The sequence below is a fragment of the Aotus nancymaae genome, unplaced genomic scaffold, assembly GCF_030222135.1.
Source record: "Aotus nancymaae isolate 86718 unplaced genomic scaffold, 86718_ANA_hifiasm-v0.15.2.pri h1tg000049l, whole genome shotgun sequence".
Taxonomy (NCBI): Eukaryota; Metazoa; Chordata; class Mammalia; order Primates; family Aotidae; genus Aotus; species Aotus nancymaae.
Window position 1 is genome coordinate 32667824 of NW_026988463.1, and position 23242 is coordinate 32691065.

General features: G+C 53.3%; 1 protein-coding gene across 16 annotated transcripts in view; it reads left to right on the forward strand.

Moving 5' to 3' along the window:
- The window catches only part of MICAL3 (microtubule associated monooxygenase, calponin and LIM domain containing 3), a 273518-nt gene that overhangs the window by 214763 nt on the left and 35513 nt on the right, over positions 1-23242 (forward strand). For 12 of the 16 annotated variants that reach the window (XM_064362782.1, XM_064362781.1, XM_064362784.1 and 9 more), the window contains 3 exons: positions 6715-6910; positions 16479-16741; positions 20449-20586. In XM_064362782.1, coding sequence (XP_064218852.1) covers positions 6715-6910; positions 16479-16741; positions 20449-20586 — 597 coding nt within the window. Of the gene's footprint in view, positions 1-6714; positions 6911-16478; positions 16742-20448; positions 20587-21688; positions 21755-23242 lie in introns of all 16 variants that reach the window. The other 4 variants (XM_064362787.1, XM_064362788.1, XM_064362783.1 and 1 more) reach the window with 4 other exon arrangements.

A 23242-nucleotide genomic window follows, 5' to 3' on the forward strand; every position in this document is an offset into this window, starting at 1 on the left:
AATCTCTTGAACCTGGGAAGCCGTTTGCAATAAGCTGAGATTGTACCACTGCACTCCAGCCTGGATGACAAGGTGAGACTCTGTCTCAAAATATATATATATATATATTTCATCCTGGGCCAAGTACAGTGGCTGATACCTGTAATTCCAACACTTTGGTAAGCCAGGGCAGGAGGATCGCTTGAGGCCAGGAGTTTGAGGCCAACCTGGGCAACATAGCAAGACCCTGTTTCTAAAAAAAAAAAATTCAAAAATTAGTCAGGTGTGGTGGTACGTGCCTGTAGTCCCAGCTACTCAGGAGGCTGATGGGAGGACCACTTGAGCCCAAGATTTTGAGGCTGCAGTGAGCCATGATTGCACCATTCCACTCCAGTTGGGACAATCGACCCTGTGTCAAAAACAAATTCTTTCCTGCATGAGTGAGTGGAAGGACTATTAGAGACTAGAGTTAGCCTTGGCTCCGGCTCATGTGAGCCTTTGGACTTGTTATTCAGCACCACTGAGACAGAGCCCTCAACGTAATCACAGCGTCTTGTGGGATGTCGTGACGTCCAGGGCTGTTGTGTGTAGCCTGCCTGCCATAGTGCCCGGCACAGGTAGTCGCTCAACAGACACTGCTATTTAACCCTCATCGCCAGCTTCGCAAGCAGAGAAACACCTCATGTTGTGTGATCTTGGAAAACTCTTACGAACACACACTCCCTGCCACTAGGAAGCCACAGAAGAAGTTTGTTGGAGTAGCTTGTGGGGACAGAAACCACTCTGTCATAGCAGTGGCTTAGAAACTTCCTTTTCACACAGGCTCTGGGGCTTGCCCTCTGGAATGAGAACGTAACTGTCAGCAGTATAAAAACGTGAGCCCCGTTGAGCAGAGGCTGCTAAGGCAAGTGAATAGGGAGCAGAGGAGGAAAGCCCAGGTTGGTGGTGTCAGGTGTCTGAAGATAAGCACAGAAGACCTTTTGTACATTGCAGGGCTCTTTAAAGCCCTCTGAATCTTTCCTCCCCAGGGGTGACTTCCTCCTGAAAATAGGCCAGAGTCCTTCTTGTGCAGACAGCAGGTGAGGTGCAGCTTGAATAGAGGAGCGATGGAGTCCCCAAGGCAGGTATCGACCCCTCCCACTACGTTAGTTTTATAAGTCAAGATGGTACCCATGTTGCCAGTGGGATCTCCTGTGGGAACTGTAGCTCAAAGCAAGATAGGAGTGAACGAATATCCAGGCTGATTCTTCACTGTATTTTGACCAGCCCAGATTGAGACAGTGGGTTCCCTCTGCAGCTTCATACATTCCACAGGCCTGGCCCTACAGAGGAAAACGTCTGGGCCAGACAGCAGTTCCAGACTTCTTAGAACAGCTGCACTTCCCATGTTTGCATCCCTGGTTTCCAGTATGTGAGGACGTGCGGGAGAATGCAGGGACTGCACTTTTCCAACTTGAATGGGCTCAAACAGATGGAGGCATGGTCCCCCTTGTGAAGAAGGCACCCCAGTTTCCCAGGGTGATTTTGTGAGTTTCTGACAGCAGTGGATCAGGCAGCACAAGGGCACTGTGACCAGTTTTGCTGCAGATCTGGAAACTTAGACTCATGCTGCCAGCCTGGTCATTTCTTCAGGAGATTTCTCTTCCTTACATCTCCCCTGAGACTTTGCAGTTCAGAGTGGATTCATGGCTTGGTCCCTCCCTTAGTTCAAGAAGATCAGGGCAGGCAAGGCTTTGGGTGGACATGTGGGGAAGGCAGCTGAAATGACATTAGCTGGGCCAGGCACTCTGGCTCACGCCTATAATCTCAGCTAATTGGGAGGCCGATGTGGGAGGATCATTTGAGCCCAGGAGTTCAAGGCCAGTCTGGGCAACATAGTGAGACCTTGTTCCTACAAAAACATAAATAAGAGAAATAACCAAGCTGAAATGATGTTAGCCGATCTTGAAAGTCACAGCAAAAATGTGCAGTGTGGCCTGGGAAAAGCATCAGGAGTGAGAGGGACTAGCTTAGGGAGAATCTCTGAATTCCATAATGGCCGGAGTGTACTTCTCAAATGGACCAGTCATTTCAAATCACAGCGCCATTCCTACTGCAAGGTGACCACAGTCTGCAGCCCCTTTTATCTCCCTGGGGTCATCAGCCTCTCTCAGCAGGTGGGTGACACCCAGACTCTTAACAGGATGTGGGCTGCCCCAGGGCACGGATCTTGCCTGCTGTGTCACTGGTGTGCCTGAGCACCCGCAGGGTGTCTGGCTAGAAGCCAGCAATCAAGAAACATTTGTGGAATCAGTGATTGGATGAATGAAACCCGGCTGCCATCCTACTTACAGATACAGGAAACAGGATGGGATCAGTTTCTGCACAGCACCTCAGTCCTCGTCAGACTCGGATTCCATTCAAACTCTCCCAAGCTTATAAAGAAGCAAAGGAAAAAGGAATGGGAAGACAGGCCAGAAAGAGGCAGAAAAGGCCCTCGACATCCTGATTTCCTGTGCAACATCTTTCCTGGTGGCCCAGAGCCCTGAAGTGTCCACAGCAGCTGCCCTGCTGAGTAGGGGGGCAGTGAGGGGGTTGCTACCACTGCAGGGAGGAGGAAGAGGAGCTGCCTGCTGAGACCCTGGGAAGACCTGGCCTCTTCATATCCTCTGCACCCATGCCTCTCCAGGAGTCAGGTGGATGCAAGTAAAGCCCCCAGCAGCTCTTGCCCATCAGCCGAGAGCAGGTTGTTCTGTTAGGAGAAGCATTTCTTCCAGAGTGATGTACAGAGCTCGTGCAAGCAGCAACTATTCAGAAACAGAACATGAGGTGAGGCCCACAGCGTTTTCCTATTTAGGATATGGCCCAGATCCTGGGGACTGTTTCCTTGTGGTATGTGTGGGGCTGTAACCGGCCTCCCAGTGACCTGAGAGCTGCCTGCCCTGACTTAGTGAAGACTTGGCCTTGGAAATGATTGCAGATCTTTTATCCTGCTTTGAGCTGGAAAGTCCCTGTTGGGTTGTTGGTGCACTAAGGCATGTGAAGTAGGGGGCCGGCGTGGGGCCAGCCAGCCTCACAGGCAGGGTGCACTTCCGGCTTTGCCGTCCAGCACCTTGCAAAGTGCTTGTCCACATCTGCACTCCTGCTGTCTCCTGGGCCCTGCCATTAGTTGAGGGAGGATGTCACAGAGCTGTCATCCCTGGCCAGGCCCCCACTGTTACTGCTTTCGCTATCTTGGTTTCTTATCACCATCTGATTCATCTGACGGACAGCCCCTTGCTCAGGACAGAGAATCAAGGATGCTGATTGGTTTGGGGAGGGGGGTGTTTATGCTTATTGTTTTGGGTATGTGTGTGTATTTAATTTCCTATGGTACTTTGAGGTGAAGGGCTGGGAATGTGGAGCTTATTTTGACAGTTGGTGAGTTTGGAGTTCTTGCCCAGTATCCTCTGAGTGCCACCTTCCCTTTGGAAACACTGAACCCCTGTGAAGACCTCACCCCTGGGAACGGCCTGCCAGTGTGCTTCTGTGTCCTTGTCTCGCCACAGGGTCTGTTGGGACTTGTGTGGACCTGGTGGGTCTCCACAGGAGTGGCAGCTGCTGCCTCCCACCTCCCCTGTTACACTGTCTCCAGCACAACATTTCTGCAGGTTTCACGGCCCAAAACACTTTCTCTAGGGACTGGCATGTGAAGGATCTGAACAATTCTGAGTGCTTCTGGTTTCTTTTCTGTTGGTTGTAGCCAAGCCCAAAATTAAATCAGCATTTCCCCTCCCAGAGCTCCGGCCCTGGGCTTGGACTGCCAAGTTCTGTTACCTGATGATCCATTAGTCTGCAGGGTTTGCAGAATTTCCAGGGCAATGACAGTGGGAGGACTGAGTGTCCATCGTTCAATGCCAGTTTCTCTGCTCCAAGAAGCTTTTGTGAAGTGCTGTGTCCCTCAGCTAGCAAATTACAGTGAGGAGGAGATTATGGTGAAGATGCCCAAAGGGGAAGGCAGATAGGACTATCGCGGACCTGTGCCTGGTTTTTCTTCTCCTTGTCGTAAGTCTAGAGACAGCATGGTGGTCTCCTGAATGATTCTTGGTCCCACTGCTCACTGGCTGTGTGACCTGAGCTTGAGTTACTTCCTTTGCAAAATGATAGTGCCTGCCCCAAAGAATGTATTTTTTCCAGCTGGCTAAGTCCATACGCCTCCAGAACGCCTTTCTTGACTCTACCGATGTGCTAACTCACCGTCTTTACGTGGTCCCGTCTTTACGTGAAGTATGCACGTGACGGTGTGCATACTTCAGTCATGGTACTTGACACGTTGCGCTGAAATTTTTCCTGCAGGACTGTCTCCCAGGCGCTAGCCTGCAGCTCTTTTAGAGTGGAGAGTCTTTTAATCTGCGTTGTTTTCCATGGTCCTAGTAGAGTTCTTGCCGGACAATCTGCATTACCCACGTCAAACAGATGCCACATGCATGTTTTCCTACGTGTTTGTTCACTCTACCTTAAAATTGCTTGGATCGGAATTGTTGAGTGTTCGTTGTTTGCTTCCCTGAAGGGATAGTTCTTACTCTATTTTTCTTCTCCCTTCTAAAAGAAAATGCCCCTTTTTATTCTATATTCATGGAATTCCCAGAAAGCTTCTTCTTGGGTAGTTGCTTGACTTTACCTCCCTTTTTCATCTGCTTTCCATTTCATGGCAGGTGTCAAAAATAAATGATGGAAAGAATCAAATGGTGCTGCAGTCAGGGTATTCTCAGCCCTCTCCTCTTTGTTATGGGGAGGCCGTGGGATTTGATGAGAAAGGGGGGATGAGCAGACTGGGATTTGGGAATGGTGAGCTGGTGCAGTTAGGGCCTTTGCTCTCCCAGGGCACAAGTGAACCCAGGTATCCTTCGTCACACGATGACCTGAATTTGGACATGAATACCCCACTGGATCTTGCTTTTTCAGTAAAGATGCTCTACTAAATAAATGTGAAAGATGCTATTTGGTGAAGGACGCCAGTAATTCCAACAGATGTGCCAAGACTTTATCCTGTGACTGCCAGTGTTCATGAAAAGCTCTTTTTGAGACTATCGCAAAGATGTTCAAACACTGCACACAACAGAAGTGCAGGCTTTCAAAAAACACTTTGTGCACGACCTGACATGCCACAAAAATTGCTGAGTCACCCGCCGCTTTCCTTTAGCCGGATTTTGCCTGATGGACCACCTGTCTCTCAACACAGGCTTATATGACGCGGCATCCCAAAACCCAGTGTGGTCTCCTAGAGCTTAGAATGTTGCAGGAATCGCTGGCCTGCTCCCTCTAGCATCTCTGCCCCTTCCCTGCCTCCTTAAAGGTCTGGTAACACCAGGCTGCTACCATGTGGCACTGCGCCTCGGCCCTGTTTCTCAGTAACCAGAGCCAGTGCACGTGGCATACCCGTGTAGGAGGACACACGTGGTGGTGGAAACATTACGGGACACCAGACTTGCCGCTTCACTCATGTTTCCTGGGCACTCCCCAGGTCACAGGCATGAGTGGAAGAGGAGGGTCACCATGCTTGGGGGGTGCAGGGTCAGCACGCACCCCCACGTGTGTGTGTGTTTCACTTGGTGTTCGTGGCAGCCCTCAAAGGTGGGTGTTGCCATCATGTATGGATGTGAAATGAGCCCCGAGGAGTTCTGTGATTTTTCTAAGACCCTTCAACCTTGGAGCCAGGCATGTGACCTGGGGTTGCCTGCCTCCACCTGGTTCTGGTGCTACTTGTATTACAGGGGACACACCCGAGGACACATGATGGGCCTCCTCTGACCAGAATCAGAGGACAAGGGACGTCAACAGAGAATAATGGTGGTGATAAGGGAGGCTCAGCAGAACCGCTCCACATTAAAGGGGACCAAAGCACAGTCATAAAATTTACTTTTTAAAAAATCCGAGTCCATAGCAGTACCTGAAAGTATAAAGAAAAAAAATGGGAAAAGTGCTTCTTTACCGAAGAGTGGTAGTGGAGGAGGAGTGATGGGGTTTTAAAATCACCGTGTTGTGACCCCCTGCGCACACGCAGGACTCGGGCCAAGGTTGCCAGTGATACTGAAACCACAGGGTGAAAAGACCCACAGAGGACTGATGGGGAAGTGTGCCTGTGCATTGAAAAGAGGCCTGGGTGCCACTTGCATGAGCGGCCAGGCCTGGTGTCCTTCCTCTGAGCAGCAGTGCTGCCGTAGGGGCAGCATCACCCACGTGGCCTTATTAAACAGAAAGTTCCTTATCTAAGACATCAGGAGACAGGTCCACAGCATGAGACGTTCTGCAGGCAGCTGGCCGGGCCCCCTCAGTGGCAGGGCACATATGCCGGGTGGGGGCAGATCCTGGGATCCTGGGGTGACCCACAGTGGGGGACGCACCTGGGGCAGCCCACGGGGGCGTGAGCCTGGTGGGGTCTTGGATCCCGGGGCGGGCTGCAGTGGGGATGCCCTTCTCACAGTCACCCTGTGAGAAGGCTGCATCTCCCCTCTAAGGGCTGGGGTTCAGGGTAATGAAGGAGCGAGAACGCCCTGAGCCGGAGGGCAGACTGGGCCGCACTCCTTTCTCCTGCTTAGTGAAGTTCCCACTCTCAGGCCAGGGTCCTTTCCTGGCCTCTGGCAACTCGGCAAATGCCCTGACCTTCGACGTGCCCCATGCTCTGGAGGGAGGGCCCGCAGCCTGGGTGTCAGTCCCCACCCCCACGCCCCTTCTGTAGTCGGGCCTTAGCACGGTGCTTCTGTGCTTGTCCCGCAGGTTCAGGCGTGAACGGCCTGGAGGAGCCCAGCATCGCCAAGCGGCTGAGGGGCACCCCGGAGCGGATCGAGCTGGAGAACTACCGCCTGTCCCTGAAGCAGGCCGAGGCGCTGCAGGAGGTGCCCGAGGAGACGCAGGCTGAGCACAACCTGAGCAGTGTGCTGGACACAGGCGCTGAGGAGGACGTCGCCAGCAGGTCAGCACACAGGGCTGCAGGGTGCCCACCCGCCACGCGGCCCTGAGAGCCTCCTCACCACTGTGTGCCTCTGTTTCCCCTCCGTGAAGGGGCGTAATGCTAGTTGCTTCCTCATGTGGGGAGAGTGAGCCCATGCACTGACTGTTGAGAGCAGCGCTTGGCTCATGGAGGCCTTGCAGGTTACACTGCACAGCGTCCATGCTGGTGGCCTCACTGGGTCTTCGTCACAGGAGCCCCATAAAGCAACCAAGAAGCTGATAATGACCACAGCGGGGGTCACCGAGGCTGGAGCTGAGATTCCAACTCAGGCTTCCCAGGGGCCAGCCCAGTAGACCTGCTGTCTTCCCTGCTGACCTCAGTCCATTCTCCCAGTCCCTTTTAGGTTCTTAGCCTCATCCTGCAGCCAGTGAGGACTCCTCCATCAGACTCAGTTCAGAGATTCAGGAGATAACTTATTCCTTCCTGACATGTCCCCAGCTCCGAGTTCGTCATTTGGAAGGAAAGTGGCAGCCTCTGCCCCCAGGTGGTTCACAGAATCAGCAGAGGGAAGGACAGGCACACGGGGAGGGACTCTGGGTGACTCAGCCACCAGCACACCAGGCTATCTTGAGGAGGCCAGCTCATCTCTCCAGGCATCTTTTTTTTCTCCTGTGGGTAAAGAAAGGGACTGAAAACTTGTGCCCCAGGGGCCACATGCAGTACCAGTGGATGCATACTTAGCCAGTCCCGGAGTTGTAATCATGTCCAACCGGGTGACGCCTTTGGGGTGTACATGCTTTGACCCCAGGACCCCCTGTATCTGCTGTTCTGCACCCCAGGGCTTCCAGTGTCAGCAGAGACGGGTTCAAAGTGCTCAGCCAATTACAGATGATCAAGAAAGCCAAGAATAAAATGAGTGGCCAGTGTCTTGCAGGACTTCAGGACAGGAACACAGGCTGCAACCCCGAGGGGTGGAGGCTTCAGTGGCCCTGGAGAGCATTTGAGTCACACACCAGTCACCTTGATTTAGCCATGATGAAGGGAACATGTGGGGATAAGGAGAACAGAAGGTCCAAGAACGCTTTCCAGAGGGTGTTTACTGGGCCGATCTGCTTTCAGCTGCACCCGCCACCTTAGCCCTCATGTCAGAGACCCTCTGACCAGACCCGGTCTTAGGCTGCCTCACAGATCGCTCCTCCATGCATGCCAGGGACAGCCTCTGCCTTGGTGTCTGCAGTTCCAAAGCTGTCGCTGATGGTGCATCCTCATCCAGAGCTCTGCTTCCCTATCCAGACCACCCATGGAGGTCCCACCCTCCCGGCTGTGCCCAGATGAGGGGGAGCCCACACACTCTCTACACTGACCTTGCAGTGAGGGTGAGAGGTGCTGTGTGTCAAAACGAAACGCATGTATAAACCCTTGAGCAGAGCTACTGGCTTGACCTTGGGCTGAGTGTCGATCAGCACTGTTTTTTCCACTGTAATTTATAAACTGTGAGAGGCGGCGGGGCAGCAAGTTCATGTAATGTACCAAGGACATAGAAGAAAGGCTAAACCCTGGCGTTAACAGCAGGTGTCACAGAAGGGCAGCACAGAAAACATGAAACCAGTCAGCATCTACGCAATGCAATACATGCACCATCTAACTCAAATTCAAGTTAAAAGATTTTAAAACTAGCATTCAGGCTGGGCGCACTGGCTCACACCTGTAATCCCAACACTTTGGGATGTCAAGGTGGGCAGATCACTTGGGGTCAGGAATTCAAGACCAGCCTGGTCAACATGTTGAAACCCTGTCTCTACTGAAAATACAAAAATTAGCTGGGCATGGTGGTACATGCCTGCAGTCTGAGCTACTTGGGAGGCTAAGGCAGGAGAATTGCTTGAACCTGGGAGGCGGAAGTTGCAGTGAGCCAAGATGGCGCCGCCACACCACTGCACTCCAGCCTCCGTGACAGAGCAAGACTCCATCTCAAAAAAAAAATTAAAAATAAAAATTAGCATTCAGTGCTATACAGATTGAAAAATAGTCTCTTAAAAGTGAAGAGCTGGCCAAGCACAGTGGCTCACACTTGTAAACCCAGCACTCTGGGAGGCCGAGGTGGGTGGATCATTTGAGGCCAGAAGTTCAAGACTAGCGTGGCCAACATGGTGAAACCCTGTCTTTACTAAAAATACAAAATGTAGCTGGGCGTGGTGGTACACACCTGTAATCCCAGCTACTTGGGAGTCTAAGGCAAGAGAATCACTTGAACATGGGAGGTGGAGGTTGTAGTGAGCCAAGATTGTGCCAGTGCACTCCAGCCTGGGCAATAGAGGGAGACTCCAGCTCAAAAAAAAAAAAAAAAAAAAAAAAACATGAAGAGCCCAGCCTGATGGGGTAGTTCATGCCTGTAATCCCAGTACTTTGGGAGTCCGAGGCAGGCAGATCACCTGAGCCTAGGAGTTCTAGACCAGCCTGGATAACATGATGAAACCCCATCTCTACAAAAAAATACAAAAATTATCCAGGCCTGACTGTAGTCCCAGTTACTCGGGAGGCTGAGACAGGAGAATTACTTGAACCTGGGAAGCAGAGGTTGCAGTGAGCCAAGATCGTGCCATTGCACTCCATCCTGTGAGACAGAGCAAGGCCCTGTCTTAACAACAACAAAAGACGCGTCCAGGGGAAGGAGCTATAAACGTCTTCCTCCCTGGATGGCGGCAAGACACAGGAAGCGTGTGGTGTCTTCTCTCTTCCCTAAGCACCAAGCACAGAGTTGGGTGCATTTCCAGCCCTCGGTCCTTACTCGCTGAGATGTTAGACTGGAAGATGAGAAATGGCATAGTTTTAAGGCATCAACCAGTCTAGCCCAGGAACTCTCATGTCACATGTTCGGTGAACTCGTTACTTTGGCCTCTGCTGCAGGGGGCAGCAGCCTGATGTTTCAGAACCTGACTTTGGAGTCAAGCAAGGCGTGGATTTTAAGTGCAGTTCTGCCAGCTGCTAGCTGTTGGTAATTTACTTAGCCTCTCCCTGCCTCAGTTCCCCATCTGCAGAGGTACCGCACTTCATAGGTGTGCTGTGAGGATTCAGTCATAAAGCACGGACAAAGCCCGACACCCAGAGTCACTGCTGCTGTTCCACTCTTGGTGCAGCACGGGTCTCCCTCACTGGGAGGGCAGGGTGAGGAAGTCTTGTATTGGTTTCCCTAAACAGGGGGTTGATGCCCGGACTTGAGTTGGGCTCATACCCTGTCTGAGAATGTTGGTGACCAAGCTTTCCCCATGCCAGAGTCACACAGGGCTTGTGATAAAAGCACAACGTATTGGGCTGGGTTTCCGATTCAGTGTGTCTGGGGTAAAGCCCCAGAATTTTCAGTTCTAAAAAGTTCCCAGGCGATATTGTGGTCCAAAGACTACAATTTGAGAAACACCAATTTGATTTTTCTAAATTTCCCTGATTATAAACATCACCTGGGATGCTTGGTTAAAAATACAGTTCCAGCCAGGCATGGTGGTTCACACCCGTAATCCCAGCACTTTGGGAGGCCAAGGCAGAGGATCACTTGTGTCCAGGAGTTCGAGACCAGACTGAGCAACAGAGCAAGATCCCATCTCTACAAAAAAAAAAAAAAAAAAAAAATTCAAAAATTAGGCATGGTGGTGCATTCCTGTGGTCCCACCTCCTCGGGAGGCTAAGGCGAGAGGATCGCTTGAGCCCAGGAGTTCACTGCCTGGGTGACAGAGACCTTGGCTCAAAAACAAAAATAAATGTAATTTGTAGGCCCTCCCTGGAGTATCTTAATTCAGTAGGTTTGGGGTGAAGGCCAGGAATGTCAGTTTCTAACAGATACCCCGGATGAGTCTCATAATCGATTCATGGTTTAAACATACAAGTGCCTATAAAGCCTAAACCTTGTCACAGACCCCTGGCCCAGGCCTAATCAGCTTCATCCCTCTACCTTGCAGGCAAGGGGGGGCCTGTCTCCTGGAGGAGATGCTGGAAATAGCACCTTTGTTTTCGCTGGAAAGGCCAGGTGGTCAAAGCCAAGGGAGAGCTGGTTTGTGATTTTAGTGTTGTTTTTCCACGATTGCCTTCCTTTCTGGAAGAATGTGCCCCAGGCGGCTGGTGCAGTGCTCATGGCAGATGTTCTTTAGTGTTTACACATTCATGGCTCTAGAGAGAAGTCAGGAGGGCTAGCACACACAGGTCCCTTTTCTGATGGGACAGGTGAGGTCACAGAAAAGTGGATGGCAGGCATTGCTCTCTGTCAGAATAACACTGCAAATGAGAGAGGTCTGCTCCTTCAAGGCTGGCTGTGAGTACATGGGAATTTCTGCCTGTTCCTGTCCCTCCCGCATCACCCCCTTTTCCCCACAGAGGCAGCTCCTGAGCCATTGCTGAGCAGGATGCTAGTTTTAACATGGATTAAGTTTCCACCGCGTAAAACTTGCTGCATGATGTGCATGTTCTCCAGCTGCCTGCTCAGCAGGAGAGTGTTCGCACGGTTGTCAGGGAAGGGTACCTAGGGTGCAGCCCAGCAGGACAGAGGATGTCAGAGTCCTTCTGATTATGAGTGGGTTAATTTAAAAGTGAAGACCATGGTTCGCCACTGCCCTTTGAAAACCACCCAGGAACTTCCAGTGGTTCCTGGCAGCAGCCTGCCTCATTCCTGGTAGGGTGTGCTTGAATTCCTGGTCTGCCCTTGTCAGGCTGCATCCGGGCAGCCAGGAGCTTGATCAAGACCTTCTTCCTGGTCTTGTCACCCTGGCAGGTGGTTCTGGTAGAACCACCCAGGAGGGCACAGCATGACACATGGTGAGTCTCATAATCCATGGACCCTGGTGGGAACCCCGACATCACCTTATGCAAATGATCCAACTTCCTTAGGCTTCAGTCTCATCATTTACAAAAGCAGGGCAGCTGAGTCCTAGAGCAGTTGCACAATTCAATGAGCTACCCACAAGAACTACCTTGTGCTACAGGCGCACGGTCAGGGCTTCCTCCATCCATCTCTGTCACCCTCAGATCTGCCCCTCTTGACACAGCAGAGGGCTGCAGGGCACATTAAGTGGAGCAGAAATCCCGTGCACATGCCCACTGGTTTTCTTTCCCATGCTAGACCCGTCAGTGTCTTAGTGGGAAGACAGCTGGGGGGCAGATTCAGGGCAGGTGCTTCGAGTTGAGTAGCTGGGTATAAACTGAAGCAGGGAGGGTTTTTGCTGGACACTCTTCTAGCTGGAAGGGCCAGCACCTTCTGATGGAGACTTTACCAGGGGACAGTCAAAGTGCAACCTCTGACACCTCTGAAAGTAGCGTAACCCTGACCTGGCTTTCACTGCGGCCCCTGGCACATTCCTGCTGTCTTGGCCACACTTGGCCCTGTGAGGAGCATGGTGGTGACCCAGCACCTGCCCTTGGAGAGAGAGTGTGGCTCCAGGGAAGGCAGACCCGAATCAAACAATCTCTCAGGACAATATGTTCTCACCAGCGCCAGTCCTGTGAGGAGGGAAAGGTGATCCTGATGACTAGATCTTCTGACCCTGTCTCTCCTGGGAGGCAGTCTTCTGAAAAGTCATCTTCTCCCCAGAGGAAGGGAGAAGTTGATTGTCTGTGTTGCATTTGTTTCTGGTATAGTGATTCTCTGTGCTTAAGAAGTTTCCAGGCTAGAGTCCAGAGGGTCAGCCACACTGCAGGTTTCTCCCTCCTCTGCACCCTTCCTCCAGAGATGCAGGTGCTCGGAGCCTCAAGGTACTAAATTCACACTGTGAGTCTTAGGTGTGATGCACAGGACCTAGACAGACCCAGAGACTGCCCAGTCCTGTGAAAATGATGGACTGGAACGGTGTTGGCAACCCCTGCCGGCTTTTTCTGTGTCTTTCACAAAGAGAGCGTGGCCTGTCTGGGAGCTACAGCAGCAAGCAGCAAAGTCTCTGGGAGGTGGGCTAGGTTTGCAGCTGATGCACAGAGGCAAGGGTTGTTTTCTGCTATTTTCTGTGCTCCCGTGTTCCTTGAACTGTTGTGAAACTGGCTGATGTGACACTAACAGCTGTGAGCGGGCCTCGCTGTCCTCATCTCAGGGCGTTTATTCAGTGCCCATATTGTGCCTGTGCAGCCATCCTGATGACATGGCGCAGGGCGAGTACAGGCCTGCGCTGAGGCCCCCTCCCAGTGAGCTGCAGCGTGGCCCCACCCTGCTGCCAACTGCGGGGCAGCCTTGCACAGGCCCCGGCTGCTCAGCTGGGAAGGAGGAACCAGGGGGCCTTCCCTTGGCCCAGTGAAGATTTAAGGTGAGCATAGATGCGTCCTTAGCCTTATTTTATGTTCAAACAATGTCTTTTTTATTTATTTATTTTTTTTTAAAGAGGGTTTCACCATGTTGGTCAGGCTGGTCTTGAACTCCCAACCTCAGGTGATCCGTCTGCCTTGGCCTCCAAAGTGCTTGGATTACAGGCGTGAGTCACTATGCCCGGCCCAATGTCAAATGCCATGCACTAGGTTATGTATCATTGTTCATTAATAAGAAAGTAAATTAGGCTGGGCACAATGGCTCACGCCTGTAATCCCAGAACTTTGGGAGGCTGAGGCGGGTGGATCACGAGGTCAAGAGATCGAGACCATCGTGCCTGGCACAGTGGCTCACGCCTGTATAATCCCAGCACTTTGGGAGACCGAGGCGGGTGGATCATGAGGTCAACAGATCGAGACCATCCTGGCCAACACAGTGAAACCCCATCTCTACTAAAAATACCAAAAAAATTAGCTGGACATGGTGGCGCGTGCCTGTAGTCCCAGCTACTCGGGAGGCTGAGGCAGGAGAATCGCTTGAACCCGGGAGACAGAAGTTGCAGTGAGCAGAGATTGCACCACTGCACTCCAGCCCGCCGGAGTAAGACTCCATCTTAAAAAAAAAAAAAGAAGAAGAAGAAAGTAAATTAATGAAAACACAAACGTAAGGCAAAAGGAATACCAGTAAAGGTAATGCTGAAAAGTAATCAAAATCCAGATGCCAAGTTTTCTGTGGCCCAGATTCTTAGGTTTGCCCACCTTAGACTTCCTCCTGCCCTCCGCCCACCGTGCCTGTATTCTGTGCTTTAGCATGGCGTGTGTGCACCTTTCCTCCCCTTGAGAATAAGGAACTTTTGTTATTTTACTTTTATCTTTTTTTTTTTTTTTTTTTTTGTAGAGACAGGGTCTCCCTGTGGTTGCCCAGGATGGTCTCAAACTCCTGGGCTCAAATGTTCCACCTGCCTCAGCCTCCCACAGTGCTGGGATCACAAATGCTAGAGCCACTGGGCCCAGCTGAGCATACGGTCTTTCCTGTGTCACCTCTGTATTCCCTACAGTGTCTAGCAAGTGCATTGTAAGGAGAAGATAATCAAATAAGTTGTATTCAGGTGAATGAACGGCCGAGGCCGGGTTCACTACCCTGCGCTGCTTGCACTAAGCAGACAGCTCTTTTTATTCCTGTGTCCACTGGCTGAGCCGTAGGTGCTCAGAAATGTTCGCCGGGTGAGTGAATGAACGTGTCGCTGAGCAAACTCAGAGAGCACAAATAACCCACAGTCACACAGCCAGCCAGGAGCAGAGCTGGTGTGGCAGAGTGGGGAATTAGCCAACTGAAAGGGGGTACAGCCCACAAGACTGCCCCACTTCTGACCCCAGTGGCGAATTCCAGAGTCTCCCAGAATCACCTGCAGGTTTGATAATTTGCTAGGACTCACAGAGCTCACTGAAAGCTGTTGTACTCATGGTTGTGGCTCATTACAGGGAAAGGGCACAGATGCCAGTGAGCCAAGGGAGGAAGGACACAGGGTGAGTCCAGGAAAGAACCAGACTCAGCTTCCGCTGTGCTCACTGTGGGGCCAGAATGGCTGTACTCTATTGTTACCCATGTGTGACAATACGCCAGGAGTATTGCTCCCCTGAGACTCCGTGTTGGGAGTTTTTATTACACAGGTAATGATTGATTGATTGATTGATTGTCCACATGCTTGATCTCAGTCTCCAGGTCACTGGATACCGTGCGACCCAAAACCTCACCCTAATCAACTAGGCTGTGTGACATGACCTGAGGCCCCCGGGAGACGGTGACAGCCTTGTAGGCAGCGCACCCCAGGCGTGTCTAGGTTACCTTCTTGAAGCCAAGGACAAGGGCCAGGGTCCTCTCATTGGCAAGGCGAGATTCTTCACCTAGCAGTGATGGCCCTGGCAGTGCCCCCTCAGTGCCCATTGTGGTGATTTCACTGGCTGACCCTCTTACACACAAGTGGGCTGCCTGGTGGGAGAGAGGACACACCCTCGCAGGAGGTTAGGGCATATGCCCCCTCTGTGCCTGATGCTTGGATTTGGGGCTCTGTTGGGTCAGAGGTTGGGCCATGGCTTTACTGTGAAAGCCGAATTTCCCTGGGTCTCTCACTGCAGGTAAGGCCGCTTCTGAAAAAGCTGCTTTGGGAATTAACGGACCACGAAACACTCAGAAACATCTCCATTTGTGCAGCGGCATTGGGGTTTTGCCTGTATTGGAGCTGTACAGGTTGCAGAGGCCCAGTTTTGTCCCTGTCCTGCCTCCCTCTGCAGGGCAGGGGTGAGGTACACAGCTGCAGGGGGTGACCAGAGCCGGGAGTGTCCGTGGTGGCGTGTGCATTCTCGCCCATGTGCTGCTTCTTGTATCGGCCGCACTTGGCTGCAGCTGTGACAGGAGTGCTTGACAGTGCAGCAGCCGGCAAGAGCGACCACCCTGGGGTTGCAGGTTTGCCTCCGCCCCCTTTCCCCATAGTCTCTGTCCTGTGGTTTTGCAGTGAGCGGTGCCCTTGCCATCATTTCGCAGTGTGCCCCCATAGTGTCCCGCTCCGGGGTTGGCACTTGGTGGGATTCTGAGGAGTGCCGGGAAATGGAATCTGTCGCCCCACCCAGGCACACGGGCCTTGATCGCCAGCCAGTTCAGTCCAGGCCTTTCAAGGCCTCCCTCCCCCCACAATGCCCACAGCACTCCTGAGAGCCTTCTGACCTACCACTGTCACGTAGAATTGAGTTCCTCTAATCAGACAGCAGGTCAGCATGAGAGAAGGCTTTCCATTCTCAATTCCCAGAGTCATGGGTTTATATCAGAACCAGTCCACTGCCCTGCTTGTGCCCTCACAGCCTCTGTGAAACCAAAACCAGTGATCTCAGTGTTTGCTGGGTTGAAGCACCCTGAGGGATGGGCCGCCCCTTGATGAGCGGTTGTGGTCAGGAACTTCCACAGGCTCCCTAAGGAGCTGCTCTCCCAGTTCTATGTGCTCCCCCACCCACCGAGGGCAGAGGCTAGGCCAGACCCACAGGCAGCCCTCGGGGGTCCCCTCCCTGCCCCATCCACCTACAGAGAAGGGCTCGAGGTCAGTGAGCAGGAGCATTCTTCCCTTCGTCCCCTTAGGTGGGTTTGGGTAGGTGGCGCCTCGTGCCCAGGTGCCCTGTCCTGCTGATGGCACTCCTCCCTGCTGTCTCTCTCCGCCTGCTCAGCAGGTGCTTTGCCTGGGACGCATTGCTTCTGATGGTGGCCCTTCCCCTTCCCTTTCTCAGTTTTCCTTTGTCCCCTCACTCTGGCTGTGTGTTTCTTTCCTCGCAGCAGTTCCGAATCTGAGATGGAGGAGGAGGAAGAGGAGGAGGAGGAGGAGGAGGAGGAGGAGGCTCGCCTGCCCCCCTCTGACCTGGGCGGCGTTCCGTGGAAGGAGGCTGTACGGATCCACGCCCTTCTGAAAGGGAAGAGTGAAGAGGAGCTAGAGGCCTCGAAGAGCTTTGGGCCTGGGAATGAAGAGGAGGAGGAGGAAGAAGAGGAGGAGGAGGAAGAGGAAGAGGACTATGATGAGGAGGAAGAGGAGTCCAGTGAAGGTCAGAACAAAACCTGGGCTCCTAACTGTGCCCCACCCCCCAAAGTTCCATGCGTGAGTGCAACAAGTTTCTGGGGCTGACATCACATGGACATACCACCTGCACAGCCCGGGGACTACCCTCCTGACCTTAGACATGGGGCAGAGAGGAGGACACCGTGGCCTGCAGAGCCCAGGGACCACCCTCCTGACCTTAAACATGGGGCAGAGAGGAGGACACCGTGGCCTGCACAGCCTGGGGACCACCCTCCTGACCCTAGACATGGGGCAGAGAGGAGGACACCGTGGCCTGCACAGCCCGGGGACCACCCTCCTGACCTTAGACATGGGGCAGAGGGGAGGACACCGTGGCATCAAGCAGGCCGTTGGCAGTGGAGATAATGTCCCTTGTACACATTGGTTTGAGAGGTTGGAAGTCGAAGGCGGAGAGCTAATCCAAGGACTTCATCCAAGTTGGGTCACTCATCCTTGTCTCCTCCTCGTTTTCTCTTTTTTCCCTTTAGTTTCAGTTGAAGAAATTTATTTTAATGAAGAAAGGGAATTTAGCTTTCTAGAGGATCCCTGACTCCTAGTCTAGGGTTTCGGAGGTGGCTATGAGCTTAGTGCCCGCTGGACGGGGCTCAGTTAATGGCACGCAGGGCAGCACACAGTTTTGGTGCCAGTGTCCTGAAGCGAGGCTCATAGGCTCAGGGGCTAGCCTCTCTGGCTGGTTCTGAAACAGTCTCTTGCCTTGGACTTGAGATTTTTCAATCCTGTCCCTGTCTCTGGCTGTGTGTGGCCTCGGGTGAGAGGAAGGACTTGCTGGGCCTGTGTGGGAGGAAGGCCGTTCTCAGCGCAGAAGTCTGCTGGGTGGTGAGGACGGAGCCGGGGCAGGCGGGGACCTGAGTCCCCAAAAGACAGGTGTGGAGTGAGCAGGAAGAGCATGGCCTTTAATTTCTGAGCACCAGGGACTCCCTACAGAGTCAGAGATGCAGGTTGAGTTCTCGGTGGCCCTGGCTGCCCCTCGGCTCTTGCGCTCATCTCTGCTTCTCCTGGAGCATGTGTGCTTGCTGCCCAGTCCCATCCTGGGGTCTGTTTTCTCTGGCACACAGGCCCGAGCCCTTCACTGTCAGAGTCACATTCCTGAGCCAGTCCCACATGGAGCATAGCTGGCCCCAGTGAGGCAGGTTGGGCCAGAAGGAAGGGCACCCTCAGGCATCTGCCTGAGCAGTCAGGGTCAGGGACTTCCTCGGGCTCCCTAAGGAGCTGCCCTCCCAGTACTCTCCTCTTGCCTCTGGAGGCAGAGGCTGGGCAGGACCCACGGTTGGCCCTTGGTGGCCCGCCTCCACGCGCAGTCCGCCATAGGAGAAATGGGGTCTGTGAACTGGGTCCAGGACACTGTGTTTTGTTTGCACTGTTCCAGACAGCGTCGTCTCCATCTAATGGTGATCACTTGGTGGCTTTGAGCCTCGGCACAGCATAAGGTCGAAGCGTATTCCCTTTTCAGGAGAGTTGACCCAGCTGTCCTTCACACAGACTTAATTTCCTGGACTTAGACCTAACGTCAAGACTAAACCTGTAGGAAATGGGCTTTAACTACACAAACACATACTGACAAACTCAGCCAAACCCCAGGAGTCCAGGTGGGAGCCTGTGTCCCTAGCCCAGGTGCGTGTCTGTTGGGTAGCCGACCTGGGTGCCTGTGTGGGCAAGGGCAGGACTTCAGTCTTCCCTCCCCTCCCTTCACCACCCATCCCCCTGTGGGATTCCGGACACTGTGTGGGTGTCTGGCTCCCCCTGCTGTAGAAGGGGAGTACTGCCCCGGGACACAGCTCCTGCAAGGGCAGTGGTGCCAGGCACCTCCCACAGGAAGAAGATTGGGGAACATTTACAGGTACCCACTTTGCCCCCTGTCCACCTTCTACGCCGGCTCCCTGGCAGCCATCAAAAATTTGCCTCCAAGAGCAGGTCTCACAGACAAATGGAACTGTGCTGGGGAGCTCTGTGTACATCTCACTGGGCTCCTCTCCCTGGGCCCAGCCTGCCAGACAGGTGCAAAGTAGCATGTGAGTCAGAAGAGAGGCTCAGGGGAAGTTGGAGAAGGTTCCGGAAGGGGCCGCATGGAATAAGGCCCCATCTGTGCCCCACATGTTTTGCTGCGAGTTCCTCATCTCCAGCCAACACTTGGCTGCTTCTCTGATGCAGGAAACCTCCTGTCACCAGCGCAGGTGCCTTTAACGTTTCTCTGAGAAAGGAGGAAATGCTGGCTTGTGCTGTCAATAAGTCCCCAAAGCCGCATGTGTCAGCAGGACTCAGAGAAGAATGCCTCTCTTCTGTTGGTTGCTGAGAAAGTAGAGAGAGGCCCTACAGTTCTCCTTGACTTACCTTCCTCTGTCCTGCAAGCATCCAGGCTGTTAGGTGACTTTGCTGTGATTCCGTCCCACCCAGCACCATAAAGGAAGGCAAAACGACCTTAGAAAAAGTCCACAAATCTATGGAGACCAGCAGCTCCAGCAAGGAGCTAATACCCTACGTCCAACAGAGCACAGGGCCAGCATCGCACTGGGTGGTCTTCCTGGTCCTTTCTGCCTATTTCACATTCTCTGTCGCTTGAAGAGGCTGTCATAGTGACTGAAGCCAAGGCCAGCTTGTCTGGTTAGACTCTGAGAGGAAGCACGACACCCATTCCAAGATGGAAGCTGGCTCCTGGCAGGAATGCGAGTCCTTCAGATCAGGTGGTACCTGCTCTCGCTGCCTGAATGGCCACCCTCCCTTCCCAGTTGTTGGCTGTCCCTTTATCTTAACCCAACTACATGGCATGGTCCAAGCACTCAGTGCAGGGGTCCCAGAGGGCAGGGATCCAGAGTGGCCACTGGTGAGTTTCCGTTTAGCTGAGAAACTAGGTCTTGTTTCCAAAGGGAGGTGATAAGCAGGGTACCACATGGAGTTTTCGGGAAAGGGCTTTGACCTCAGAGAGATGTCGGTCTCATTCTCACCTGCGAAATTCCAGGGGTTTGGAAATGTACAGGAAATGGCTCTGCTTCCCTCCCAGCCGTCACCTCCCCTAGGTCCACCCTCCGCTGGGATCTGTGTCTTTGCCTGAGACCCAGCATGAGGCCCGCTAAGGGAGGGGGACTTTTTCTCTCCAGCAGCAGCTTTAGCTGCAGAAGATGCAAACCAAGGTGCGGCAGAGTCTACCTCTGCCCTGTGTGAGTTGGCCGGCTCATGGCAGAATGACACAATCTATTCCCACCTCTCTCGCCACCTGGCCATCAGCTGGGCAGACAGTGGTGGGCACCTTGCTGTGTGACCAGCAGAGGGGCAGGATAGTGCATCCCTGGGGTCTTGCACTGCTAGGGACAAAGCGGGTCCTTGTGACCCCTGGGGGCTGGGCCTGCACGAGCTCTTTTTCCATGTTGGCACATGGGTCCCCTGAATGCAGCTTAGGATGAAAGGAGCCTCAGAAAAGAACGTGTGATTCTCTTCACTGAAATTAATGGTACACATATGGCTGGAAATGACCAGGTCACACTGAATGAGCAGAAGGACTGTGCGCGTGTGTGTGTGTGTGTGTGTGTACCTGTGCATATATGTTCTTAATGTTTACTTCTTTCTGATTCATACTGATTTGGCCAATGCTGTAACTTCTCTTTCTGTTTCCTTTCCCATGCTATTTCATCCCCTCCTTCCCCACCTCATCTTCTCCACCCCTTGACCCTGGGACACTAGCCGGGAACCAGAGGCTCCAGCAGGTCATGCACACGGCGGATCCTCTGGAGATCCAGGCCGACGTGCACTGGACTCATATCCGTGAGAGGGAGGAGGAAGAGAGGATGGCGCCGGCCTCCGAGTCCTCTGCTTCCAGAGGTAACCGTGCCCAGCCCCCGGCCGCAGTGCCCCGAGCACCGCCCGCCTGCCACCTCTGTCGCCACAGGTGGCCTTTCTGTCAGGCAGAGCCCCCATGAGATCAAAGGCGCATCCCCTTTGCTGCTGTCAGTTGTGACCCCCATACTTCTCATCTGAGGATATGTAAAGTTCTCTGTGGATTAAGAGGTTGTGGATTCTTTCTCCATTGATGCAGAATGGTCAAATGAACCTGATCTTGGGTAAACCAAGAATTTTGCTGTCTTTCTCCCATGTTTTTGGTCACGGCTGCTCTTTCCCCACTTTGTAAAATGTTCTGGTACTTTCCTCAGAGTGTGTCTGGACATGAATGTGTGTTGGCAGGAGGGGGACGGGAGCAGCATGTCTTGAAGTGAAGTGATGTCTTAGAAAGCAATGTCTCTCCAGGAGGCCTCCACAGTAGTGTGGTCTCCAGCCCCAGGCTTGGGTGAGACGGTCTGCACCACACAGTAGGATGAAGATGCACCTCATGCTGGCTTCTTTTTTAATAAAGGAATAGCAATAAGAGGAAACCCGTGGAGACCAGAGGGACACGGTGACTGCTGTGCCGTCCTCCCCCGCATGCCATCTTCCAAACGCCCACCCTCAGTGTCCCTGACCTCTGCTGTTAATCCTGTGCGTTCACGTTTTCATTCGGCGCCAGTCACGGGCCATACACCCTGCCAGGCTCTGGGCATACAAAAGGGGCGTTTCCTGCCATCATGAAACAGCATTTAATACGATTGTTCTTCCCTGGCCCCAAATCTTCACCTATAGGCAAGACCAACCTCCGTGTCCGGGTTGCGGCGGCACTGTGAACACCTGCAGCGTCGGGCTGGCCTGCGAGCTTGGGAGCACTCTGCAGCCCTGAGCCAGCTCTGCCTTGGCTTCTCCCCTTCCCTCCTCATCCTGACTCTCCATCACAGGCCGGCAGCAGGGCTCACGCCCCTCGGTGCCGGGTGGGCCTCTGTCCTGAACGCTGCCTCAGTTTCTCTTCTGTTTGGGATTTGAAGGATGACCTTGGCTCTCCTCATTGGGAACGCGTATTGCTGTGTAACATTGTATTTGTCATCTGTTTTAAATTCAGTGCCCGACCTTCCCTCCGTACGCCGCGCGGCGGTGCAGGCCTGGCTGGAGACGGTCTCCGGAGGTAGTCTGGTGATGTTCATTCTCTCCCCACTCACCATAACCTCTCTCTAGGCGGCTCTGCTGGTACCTTAACACTAGACTCCTGGGCCTGTCGCTAGTGCATGCCAGGGAAGCGGAGGCGGGCGGGGGCACCTGCATGCCTTGCAGACAGCCCGCCTTGCATGGATCAGACGCACACCCCTCCTTCAGGGCAGCCCAGAGGGAAGCAGGAGGGCAGGCAGGACAGACACAGGCAGGTTTTTACTGACAGAGCTGGGTAAAAAGGCCAAAGCTGAAAGAGCATTTTTGGCACTGTGATTTAAAGTGTGTCGAAATCGAGGTGGGTAGCGATTGAGTGTGAAAGGGGAGGAATCCAAAGATACTTCACTTGCCTACCAAGGTATCAGAGAGGGAGGCAGTCAAAGCCAGGGGTTATGGGAGGGTGACGGTGAGAGGGAAGAGCAGAGGAAGGGTGGGTGTTGGTCAGCTGAAGGTGAGGACAGGCTGGCTGTGACCACAGGTGACACCAGCCACATCCAGCTTGAGCTGCAGGTGTCTCTTCAAGCACAAGAGATTGTTGAGCAGCCTGTGTTGTCCTTCCTAGATTTTTCTGGAAGTGTGTGTTTCTCACCGAGGGGCTGTTGACATCTGGGGCAGGACAACTCTTTCCCTCGAAGAAGGTTTAACATTCTTGGCCTCCACCCTCCATGAAGACACGAGTTGTCAGACACTGCTGGAGGAAGGACAGTGTTGCCCCTAACAGCACCGCTGTCCTAGCAGTCACTTCTGGGATGCACACATGGGAGCTCGTGGGGCTTCCCCAGCCGGTCCCTGTGTCCTCCTGGCAGTGGGAGAAATGCACACACACACGGCCGCAGGGAAGGGCCACTGCTCTGTGCACTTTTCGCCTTCTTCTAGACAGCGTAGGTCCCGAGGGCGGTGGGGCGGGAGCCTCCCAGCTGGCAGCTGAAGGGAACCAAGAGCTGAACGGGTCAGTGGCTCCTGGCTTTCCTAGCGTGTGGCTCATCAACCTGCGTGGCAGCTTTTAGCACCCTGCACTCCATCTTAACCTGAGTTTCACCCTCAGATCCACCCTTCGAGCTTCGTCTCTTTCAACACTGCTGCTGCGTTGATATTTCTCACCTGTTTATTTTTTTTATCTTTGTGACGATTGTTCCTTTCAAGGTACTGCCACGAGTGTAGACTTCTCACCCCCCTAACTCTACCACAGGCGTGTCTTAGTGGAAAGTCTATAGGAGAGCCACGTGAAGGACCAAGGCACCAGGATGGGATCAGGCTAACGCAGGGTGCCTTGGACAGTGCCCAGCTGGGAGGCCTGTGTGGGTCTCCTTGGTGCTGGCATCCAGTTCACTCACCAGCGAGAGTGTAGAGTTGCCATCTTGATGCCTGGGCACCCAGAATCACCCCAACAAGCCTGTCAGGCACGATGGCCCTCTCCATGGGATGGGCCAGATTCTGTTCCCAGCGGGGCTTTTGTCCCGCCAGCCTTCTC